Below are 11,414 nucleotides of genomic sequence, written 5' to 3'. Positions count from 1 at the left end.
TAAATTCCAAAAGCCCTTAGACCGTGAAAGATTAATACGAGCATCAAAACCTGTAACAAAAGTATCAAACACTGCATTATACAGTACGGTCTGTTAGTATGTGTTTTGCTTACATAGCCCTTTGAACATCGTGCCCTATGACCTTTCATCATAGTAATAAACTGAAAAATACGTCAAATATGGCATATGTTTGCAGGATACATAACAACAAGTTGCATTATTATTTAAATAGAACCTATTGACGTAATTAATGAAGTTGTAGCATATTCATGTGCTTACTCTGCTCGTGTCATTTGTCACGAAGCTTAACTAGTTGTCCATTATTTATTATTTTTTGTAATATATTTACAACAAGTATCCCGTCTTTGGATTTATATATAAATTACTTTTAACAATTTCCAGCAATAAAAAAATTCAAATTTCATTAATTCTATAAAAATTTTAAAAAAATTTCATCTTTATCCTTATTTACATACTCTCTCTAATGACTAATCATCTAATCCTAATTATAAGATATTTCTAACCATATCACCCAAATCAAGGAGAGTAGTTAAATTATTAATTTTGTCTAAAAATAAAATAATTTTCCAATCTTACCTATATTTAAATAAAAATATTTTAAATTCACATTGCATTATCTCTCATGATTAATTAATGAATTTAAATAAAAATAATATTAAAAAATATAATTAATATCTCATTAAGTATATTATATTAAAGACCAAAATATTATTATTGAAGGAACTTTGTAATAAAGATCAGGATAGTACATAATTTAAAAAATAAAATACTTTCATATTTGTCAAGCAAGAGCAGCACAAATAGTAATAGTTTGACCCTTTAAACACTATTTTAATACCTAAAAGTATACATGAATAGCATTGTTTGTGAGAAGATAACCCTTTAAATATTGATCATATTTATCAAGGAATCAATCTTATAATTGTCAATTATGGGGACACTTTGAGAAACAAAAAAAAATATTAACATTTAATAACTTTTTTAATATTTAATAAGAGCAAAAGGTAAGAGCAAACACATATAATTATTAAAATATTCTATAAATGATATTAAATAAATATTTTTTTCTTATGTATAAATGGGACAAGAGGAGTGGACTTTAATAAATAACGTATGAGTGGTCCCATGCTTGTCCCGCGAATCCTCCTGTTCACAATTTCCAACCGTAGCCTTCGAGCACGTCGTAGTATTATTTTTGTCCTCTTGTGACAGGAGAACTCAATAAAATATATATATATATATATATATATATGTCTTTAACATTATTAATTATCGATTGTACTAAGAACAAAATAAAACAACAAAAGTCTGATAACAACCAACAAATTTAACGCCATGGTTTCTAAAAAACCACTGGAAACTATGAAAAACTGCTTTGGAGTCGTAAATATTTTCATGAAACAATCTTCCTAAAAATTTGTTTGTTTGTTTTATAATGTAAATCGATCGTATCAAACAGTTTGTTTGTGCTTTTCCTGTTTCATAAATAAAAAGTTTTGTACTTTTAATTTGTCCCTGTGGCAGCGGAGCCAGACTCTTGTGTCTTGAGACCTTGGGAGTCTCACATTTGATGTCTTGTTTTTTTTTTTTTTTGGCTCAAGGATTACAGCTTTAATTATGCAATTGATTATGAAAAGTTAACAGCCCAATTGGATATCCGTTGAGAAAATTGATTAGGAAAAAATATTGAGATGATTGATTTTAAATATAATTGATTATATTATGTGATATAATTGATTAATAAAATTAATTTTAAGCAAAATTAAAAATTAAGTAAAACTATTATTTTGTGAAAATATACCCAAATGCTCTATTACATATTTTTTTACAAATACTCTATTATTTTTTAAATTAATTATAAACTCAAAATCATAATTTTCTTAAAAATATTCTAGTACTCATTATATATATTAAAATTAATTATCACCTTAAAACCATTTTTTTCAAAATCCAAATATTTCTCTCTATCCATGTCAAAATTAATTATCAACCAAAATCATAATTATTTTATAAGCTAATATTACCAACTTTTTAATTATATTTTTCTAAAAATTATCTAAAAAATCTTAGAAATTATTTAAAAATCATATTATTGAGTTTATAATTAATTTTGACATATATATATATGTTTAAATATTTTTAAAAAAATTATAATTTTAAATTTATAATTATTTTAACATGTATAATAAATATTTAGATATTTATAAAAAATATATTTTTTTTTTGTAATTGACTTTAATATATAATCAATAGATGTTTTAATATATTTTTACAAAATCATTGCATTGAGGTCAAAAATTGATTATTGTTTCTATCCAAACATGCACTTTTAATTATAACAAACAGTTTGGTTCTGCTTTTCCCGTTTGAGAAACAAAAAGTTTTGCACTTTTAAATTGTCCCTGTGGGCTGCGGCAGTAAAGCAAGCCTCTTGTGTCTTGAGACCTTGGGAGTCTCATATGTGATGTATTATATACATATATATATATATATATTATATAACGGCTTTCTCAAGGTACAGCTTTAATGATATACGCCTTACAGAAACTAGGCGTGATATTATATTATATTATTGGCTATATTATAAAGCATAGAAACATAAACTTTAACTTATAAGTATATATAATTTTTCATTTTTAAAATTTAAAACTTGAAAAAAAGAATTACATATAAGTCTCAACAGTGGTCACTTTTAAATTCAATTGTCAATAAATTTGAGAGTAATTAATTGAGTATATTAGAGTCTTAAAGTATTTCTTCCAACTTAAAATGATTTTGTTTAAATTTAATCTTGAAATTTGTGCAGGAAATTCGTCCATTATTACTTTTTTTATTATTTTATGAATTAAATTTAACATGATAGATAGTTATATCTGCATATTACTTAACTTTTTTAAAAAAATATTTGCAAATAATATATTTAAACAAAAATAAATGGCTAATGAGCAGAGTAAGGAAATAATAGAAACATTATGAAGAGGCTTGAGGCAGACCTCATTCCTAACTCTGAACCAAAAAAAAAAAAAAACAGAAGAAGAAGAAGAAGAAGAGCGAATATAACAAGAGGTTCAGTTAATCAATAAGAAAACAAAGATTCGGCAAAAAAAAAAAAGGAAAACAAAGAAAATCAGCAGTAGTGCTAAAATGGATGAATTTAAATTTAAATTGAAAAAATTTACATTTAACATTTATGTATTTAAAATTTTTTATTCAAATTATGTGAAAAATTTTAAACTGAAATTTGAAGAAAAAATGGAAGATTAAAGCAACAAGCTTATTTTTATTCTTGCATAAGTGAGAGATGAGAACAAAGGAAAAGAAGAGAAGCAAGAATAAGAGAGACAGTACAAATGTAAAAATTAAAAAAAAAAAAACAAACAAACAAACAAAAGAGTTAGAGTAGCTAAAACTTTTAAAAATTAGGATTTTGAGAGAATTTGAAACTATAAAATAATTATTATCAAATCTATGTTCCAAAACCCTGAACAAATTGGAAAAGATAATTAGTCATGGTTTTTATGGTTGGATTTATTAAACTGATGGTTATAAGGTTATAATTAAATAAAAATAATATCATATATAATAATACACATATTAAAATTAAATATTTGAAAATTAAAACGTTAGAAAAATCTAACTATTACAAACAAGATAAAACAGTTTATTGACAAACATATTATATAAATATAACTAAAAACTTTACATTTCCCCAAGTTTTTTTTTGTCTGTCCCGAGTAAATTTCATTTTTCCATTGTCAATTTTTGTTGGATAATTTCAATAACCAAAAGTAATTTTTCACGTTTACTCCCTCCACACGGCTTTTGTTTTTTCATTTCCAATCCTCTTTCTTTATTTTTTTTTTCACCAAATAACTTTCACTTCCATCTTTCTTCTTTGTCTTTCATTTTATAAAAACCACCAGCAAAAAACTTGTTGAAAGTATTTCAATAATCAAATAAAATGATGAGACTTAAGTTTGATGAGTGTGCCTATTGCTCTATGGAAAATCTAGAGAAGATACTGACTAAAATAAGGATCTTGATTATGTTGAGAATGAAGAAGTTTACAACTTACTAGATGCCTTTAGTCTTCAAAAAGTACAATGAAAGTGGATAACGATAAGATGTTAAGCATATGCTAGCTTGGATTATATAGACTTATATATCTCATTAAATTTTAACTCTATCCAATCCTCTTGACCTGATCAGCTAAGAAAATAAAGAAAATAATTATTAGTGAAAAGGTTGTAGATGGAATCTTTGTCCAATAAATTGTACTTCACCTAACATAATCCATATAAGATGATAAAAATCAATCTATTTTGAGTTCAATAATTAATTAATGAAAATTTACAATTTATTTAAAGTATTCAAATAATCTCCTACTTGAATTATATTAATTAAATAGCATTAAATCATTCACAAAACTAAAAAAAAAAAAAACTTCACAAATCACTATGAGAATGGAAGTTTATATTTTTTTTTTTGCATAATTATGTCTCGCCTAGTCTTATTATTTGGGATGAAGGGATATCATGCAAGAAAATTTTGTTAGTTAATTTTAGTTTTTATTAAAAAAATTGTAGCCTTTTTTCTTATTAAATTTAATCAGTTAATTTCAAAATAGTTCGCTATTACTTTTTAAATGTACATCACGTGGTAATTTTTTCCCCTTAAAAAAAGGAGGAAAGTCTAATATGTGTTACGCCGAACCTGCTGAGACATCACAACTTTTCACTTTTTAGATTTTAACCCTCTAATTTAAACTCTTTTATTAGTCAGTCTTCATTGCTTCTTTCTTCAATTCTGCCTCATGTCCGTACTATATCATATCTTTTAAAAGAAACTGCTTGATTATATTTTTCTAACATTATTTCTCTTTAATCTCATTGATTATGAAAAAGACAGTATATTATAAATTTAAAACTTTTCCATTTAAATAGAAAAAAATTAAAAGTTTGTTTTATTTTTAAAAATATTAATAACTTAATCATATTTTCTTAATTATGATAGAGTAGCTAGAAATATTTCACAATGCTTTGAATCTTGTCGATGCTATGATAGTTTTTATATGGTCAGTGTTAATCTGGTGAGATATTCTTCTTTTTCCTCTTTCTGCAAAAGGGCATGGGGATCATGGGATCGAGCCGGTCTAAGCGATTCGGTTCATAAAGGGAAACGGCGATTTTACTATTTAACTGAGCTGAACCGTCCGGTCCAAGTGTTGTCGCTCTACTCAGAAGCTTACACTAAAACTCGTTAAAAGATTCACCCTTTTTGTTGTCTTCGTTTCTGTGCCTATAGTCACCGCAATTTTTTATTTCAATTTTTTACCTGTCTCGCTTGTTATCTTATAGGTTTTTGATTGAATTCTTCGAAGTATGTTAGTAGAAGCAGTGAAATTTCTCGTCTTCCTTCAATCCTTTACCCGCCACCACCACACATGGCTTCTTCCCTGCGAGAACTTCTCACACAGGAAAGCTTCCATTACGCAAATCGAAATCGATTCAAGTCCAAAGACAAGGCCGGAGCAAAGCAACTCTCTCACTTCGTCTGCAATGATCGGAAAAGCTTCGATTTTTCTAATGACAAGCCAGAGAAATCTTTGATGCGAAGTGGGTCTTCGTCGTTTCAATCCAAAAGGGTTGATTCTGCTTCTGGAACCTCTAATTCTAACTCAGATTCAAGAGCAAGTGAAGGACCTCCCATGGATGAAGTTGCAATTCGAGCAGTGATTGGTATACTCAGCGGGTACATAGGAAATTACAAAAACGACGCTTCTTTCCGCAAAACGATGAGAGAAAAATGCAGTTCTTGCCTGATGAGTGGACAAAAGAACGATTCGGATTATCAGATTTTGGTGAACTTGGAAATGGGTATGGAGAACATTGATAGATTGGTTGAAGATCAAGGGGTAAAGAAGAAGAAGCAGACAAGAATCAAAAGCTTGAGGAATTCTATTGAGCTTTTAACCATTGTTGCTTCTTTGAACTCTAAAACGTCCAAAGAAGGTTCAACTTGTGGAATACCCAATTCACATCTCTCTGCTTGTGCTCAACTCTACTTGGCTATAGTGTACAAGCTCGAGAAAAATGATCGTATTTCTGCAAGACATCTCCTACAAGTGTTTTGTGATTCTCCATTTGTAGCTCGGACGTTTTTACTTCCTGAGCTTTGGGAGCATTTATTTCTTCCCCATCTTCTCCATATCAAAATTTGGTACACGAAAGAACTTGAGTTCCTCTCAAGCGAAGGTCATGATCATGAGAAGCAGAAGAAATTGAAGGCTCTTAGCAAAGTGTACAATGAGAAAATGGATAAAGGAACTACCCTGTTTGCTCTGTATTACAAGCAGTGGTTAAAAGCAGGGGCTAATGAGCCTCCGATTCCGATTATACCATTGCCATCAAGACCAAGGCACAACAGACCATCAAGAAGAAGTTCATCAGATTCTTTCACTTCACATACCTCAATGAACCAGAACTTGTAAGTGATGTGTGAATCTTACATTGATAGAGAGAGGGATGGAGTTTATATATTGTAATTGTGTTAATGTGCTTTTATATCCATTGGGATTTATAATAGGTACCAAGCAGTATTTGGCTCCAAACTAGAGCAAAAATCATCCAGTTCTAATGATCAAAATGAAGTGTTGAGAATTACTTGGCGTTCAGAGATAGATGAAAATCTGGGTGGAGATGAATACAATATCAGTAGTACAGTGCAGGTTAGTTTTTCATTGGCTTATATTTTATAGTTTTACATCTTCTGATTTTAATATGAATGCTGCAAATATTTTATTTTGACAGAAAGAAGACAGGATGACTTCTTTTGGAAGCTTTCCAAGGAAAATCAACAGAAACCAATCCGAATTGCTTGACCCGAGGAGGTCAGACTATTTCCAGTGCTTTTCTTGCAGGAATATATCAACAGAAGGCTTGATAGTTGGCAATAATACGGACAACAATGTTTCAGTGAGAAAGAGAACAAATCTTTCAGGTGATCTTATTGAATCTATTACAACTCTATGCTCATCGGGTGTTCTAAGTGAATGCGAATTTGCAATTCGTATGATTACCAAAGCTTGGTTAAATTCTCACGGTGATCATGCCCTTGTAGAAGCCTTGTCAAATCCTAGTGTGATTGAAGCCATGCTAGAGGTGTTATTTGCCTCTAATGAAGATGAAATTCTAGAACTGATTATATCAATTTTAGCAGAATTAGTAGGAAGGAATGCAGTTATAAGCCAAATTATACTGAACTCAGATCCACAGCTAGTAGTCTTCGTTAGACTTCTTAGAAGCACAAGTCTATTTCTTAAAGCAGCCATACTGCTTTATCTGTCTAAACCACAGGCAAAACAGATGTTATCATCAGAATGGGTGCCATTAGTACTTCGAGTTCTAGAATTTGGAGATAAGATACAAACACTTTTTACTGTACAATGTAGTCCTCACAAGGCAGCATTTTACTTGCTGGACCAACTCCTTACTTGTTTTGATGATGATAAGAACTTAGAGAATGCAAGGCAAGTTGTTTCTCTGGGGGGACTGACACTGCTGATCAGAAGAATCGAAAAAGGAGAGATCCATGAGAGAAATAAAGCTGCTTTGATAATTTCGTGCTGCATTCGGGCTGAAGGAAGCTGTCGAAATTTTTTGGCTGACAATATTGATAAGGCTTGTCTACTAGAACTCATTGTTCTTGATTACTCTGCAAATTTCAGTGGGTCTACCTTTTCTGTGTTAGTAGAGTTACTCTGCCTTGACAGGTATGTGTATTTTATTAATGACCTTCTCCAAAATATCACTTCTCTCTCTTGTTATTTTTTGGCTCTGACTGTGATTCAAACTCGGATTAATACTTTGAGCCTAAGCTCATTGGCTTCCATAAATCTTTTTGTGGTTTGGTTTTTCTGTTCCTTATCAAAAAGTGATGATTGTGTCACAGAAGAACCAGAATTTCCAATTTCTTGAGAGGACTCAAGGAAGGATGGGGTGGCTTAAACACCATGCACATCTTGTTCATGTATCTTAGAAAGGCTAAGCCTGAAGAACGACAGTTAGTTGCAACAGTATTATTGATCCTTGATCTTATGGTAATTTTTTTTTTCAAAAAAAAAAAAAACTTGTAGGCCACTTTCTCAGAAAGAGTTTCCAAATGCGAATGATAGTTATGTTTCAGGAAGATCCTTTCAAGGGAAGCTTTTACAGAGAAGAAGCAATAGAGACAATTGTGGCTTGTTTAAATTGTGAGATGTGTGATGATAGAATTCAGGAACGATCAGCCAGAGCTTTGCTCATGTTGGGAGGGAGATTTTCATACACTGGAGAATCAGTAATGGAGAAATGGCTTTTACAGAAAGCAGGGTTCCAAGAAAGTTGCTTCCAAGATTCATGCCATGGCAAGGAAATTGTTGTCTATGATTCAACCCCTCATGTAAGCTACTGCTGAAAAACTGAAACACTTCGTCTATATATAATTTCTTGTGTCTTAAGTTTTCACAAGAGAATGTGCCTATCATTTGGTACTCGGTCTTCTTGAGAAATGGCCTTACTATTCATAACTCGTAAATAGTGACTTGTTATTGATATCGATATATGCATCGATTTACATCGTACATGTCTGTGTTTGGTACATTGATATATAATGTGTGGTTTTACATGGCTGTTTTTTAGCTTAATTATTATACCAAACATATATCTTGACAAGGTACTGACAATTGGACTGATTATTATCGGTTAAGGTGCTAATTCAAAGGTTAGTGGTTAAAACTATAGTTAAATCATATCAAATTGGTTAAGACACTTGTTTAATGGTTCACGTGGGTGAGCTGACCGAGATTTTCATGCTATGAATCTTGAATATCAGTCTTTCTGTCCTATATGTAATAGAATGGATTGAAAAGTTTAAAAAGTCATTATGCTTCCATTTTCAAATTAAATCTAGATGGTCGAGATCAGTAGTGCATGTGATTACTCACCTATTGCGAATCTCACTAGAGCTGATAGGCTGATTATTGTGTTTGATTGATTGATGATAGATAGAAGAGGAAGAAGTGGAGAGCTGGCAAGAGAGGGCAGCCTGTGCAATGTTGAAAAGTGGGAATAGTAAGAAATTAGTATCAGCACTTGCTGACTCCATGGCGAATGGAATTCCGTGCTTGGCTCGAGCGAGCCTTGTGACGGTCTCATGGATGAGCAACTACCTTCACCTTGTCCAAGACAGAGAGTTGCCAAAGATGGCCTCATCAATCTTGATGCCACAGCTGCTACAATCCTTGAATTATGACAGAGATAGTGAGGAGAGAGTGCTTGCTTCATATTCTTTACTATGCCTCTTTAAGAGTTCAGGTATGATCACTTCCTCGTTTGTTCATTTCTAGACCTAACCGATTTTTGATTCAGATTTGATTTCTTCTTATCAAGGAGATTCAAATAAGTAGAAAGACTTCAGTATATTCATACAGCTGAGTGATTTAAATTAAGAAGGCTTTGTCACAAAAACATGTTTAGATGTTGCATGTGCTATAAAAGATTTTGGGGTTGAAATTTTAGACCATTAGCATCAAATATCATATACAAAATTGAGGGGCAGCTATATATTTTCCAAAACGTAATGATGATTAAATGTAACTAGATGTTTGTCTCGCACATTGCATAGAGTTTAAAAAAAACAAGCTACACTGTTGATAACTAATTTATAATATTTGTTTCGGTGTTTTTATAATTTATATATTGAATTGTATAATGAACTAATATAGATCTTATACGTATTGTAATAAAGTCCGGGATACGAGCCATATTTCTTGTTAAAATTTGTATATTATGTGTTCCTTTCAATCCTTATTATAATATACTTTCTAAAATAAATTAATGGCCTTTAATATGCTCATATGGTAAGTATTAATTACATTTTTAATATTATTTTTATTTAAATTCATTAATTATGAAAGATAATATAATGTAATTTTTTTATTTAAATGGAGTAATGGTAAAACTTATTATATTTTCAAAAAAATAATTAAAAATATTGTATAATAAGGACGAGACTAAATATATTATATATTTCTTGTGCATTGCACAAAGTTTGAAGATATAAATAATATGATATAAATAGTTAGAATTTTTATATTTATATGAATGAAATATTATAAGCTTGATGCTTTGAATGGATCCTTTTATTCATGAACCATGGATGAACTTATGAAAGAAAAGAATATTTTACGATGAATATATATTTTTTCTGCTAAAAAAATGAATATATAATTGTAATGAATATTAATGATTGGATACGAGTTTGAGATTTGATTGGTCCCTCACGTGGGACATAATGTGAACAGGAGGATGTGATGTTGCCTGGCGGCACAAAGAGTCACTGGGACAGCTTCAAAACCTCTCACTAGTGACGTGGACAGCCAACAAGCTCCTCTCCAAAGCCAGCTTGCATTCACAGCAATGATCAATCATTCCTCTCTCTCTCTCTCTCTCTCTCTCTCTCTCTCTCTCTCTCTCAAAATTATAGAAAGAGGATATGTATAATGAGGTGATTTTGTATAGTTGGTGAGCTTATTAACAAACTAAAGTGACTAGTTCTTGCAAATTAATACAACACATGTTACATTAATTTTGGTTGCCTCTTGCTTATAACAATTTTAAGAGCTCTTGCCAACAATAAATTTTTTGTAAAATAAAAAATTAAAATAAATTTGAGAGATTTCATAGAAATTTACAAAAAAATTATGAGTTATAAATGATGAATAATGAGTTCTTCCGAGATAAAATATAACTTGACGTTATAATTTCATAACAAAATCAATCTTAAGATGATCATGGTTTCCTTTTTAATAGTTCAATCTTAGGATTAAAGGACATTTTTGCCATAAAAAAATTAAGAGAGAACATAACTTTTAATCTTTACACTTTATTCATATTTTGTTATATGTCATTGCACTTTTTTTTTGTATTTTGAGTTCCTACATTTTTATTTTTGGTATCTTATATTCATTTAAAGTCCTTATATTTTGATTATTTTGGTCATTTAAAGATCTAGAATACTGAAAAATAAAAGTGTAGGAACTTAGAATATTCAAAAAAAAGGTACAGGGACTTATAATAAAATACAAGTAAAGTACAGAAAATAAAAGTTATGTTTTTTTAAAAATTAATTTCGACAATTAGCTGGCAAAAAAATTACAAAAATAAATTTAAAAATTATAGAAAATTACTCATAAAATTGCAAATAAGTACCCTATAAAAGATTAATATCAATTAAGGTTTTAAAATAATTGTTGGTTAAAATCGTATTTTGACATTTTATGTGAGTAAGAAATAATATTTATATTTTGTTACTTATATATAATTTAGGAAACTTGATTGATATTAATTTTTTAT

At 29.8% G+C, this 11,414-nt stretch overlaps 1 protein-coding gene across 2 annotated transcripts; it reads left to right on the top strand.

The window, feature by feature from the left end:
• Positions 1 to 5,307: 5,307 nt before the first annotated feature.
• On the top strand, positions 5,308 to 10,647 carry LOC129314814 (putative E3 ubiquitin-protein ligase LIN). 2 transcript variants are annotated; one of them, XM_054958246.1, is made up of 7 exons: positions 5,308 to 6,507; positions 6,607 to 6,748; positions 6,831 to 7,792; positions 7,975 to 8,119; positions 8,206 to 8,460; positions 9,065 to 9,374; positions 10,364 to 10,647. In XM_054958246.1, the coding sequence occupies exons 1-7, from the start codon at positions 5,465 to 5,467 to the stop codon at positions 10,480 to 10,482; spliced, it is 2,976 nt and encodes a 991-aa protein (XP_054814221.1). In that variant the 5' UTR covers positions 5,308 to 5,464; the 3' UTR covers positions 10,483 to 10,647. The 2 variants fall into 2 exon arrangements, with proteins under 2 accessions (XP_054814221.1, XP_054814220.1); XM_054958245.1 differs by having other exon boundaries at positions 5,311 to 6,507; positions 7,972 to 8,119.
• The last annotated feature ends 767 nt before the right edge of the window (positions 10,648 to 11,414 follow it).

Source organism: Prosopis cineraria, unplaced genomic scaffold (assembly GCF_029017545.1).
Source record: "Prosopis cineraria cultivar Desert tree isolate PC_DT_omini unplaced genomic scaffold, ASM2901754v1 PC7, whole genome shotgun sequence".
In the NCBI taxonomy this organism is placed as follows: Eukaryota; Viridiplantae; Streptophyta; class Magnoliopsida; order Fabales; family Fabaceae; genus Prosopis; species Prosopis cineraria.
The sequence above is the reverse complement of the archived record's forward strand: the minus strand, read 5'-3'. Positions and strand labels throughout refer to the sequence as shown.

Bases quoted from the DNA above. Each gene is read 5' to 3' on its own strand.
- LOC129314814 (XM_054958245.1), top strand. From the start codon at position 5,465: ATGGCTTCTTCCCTGCGAGAACTTCTCACACAGGAAAGCTTCCATTAC. The intron at 7,793-7,971 runs GTATGTGTATTT...ATTGTGTCACAG, and splicing joins GAGTTACTCTGCCTTGACAG to AAGAACCAGAATTTCCAATT. The intron at 8,120-8,205 runs GTAATTTTTTTT...GTTATGTTTCAG, and splicing joins TATTGATCCTTGATCTTATG to GAAGATCCTTTCAAGGGAAG.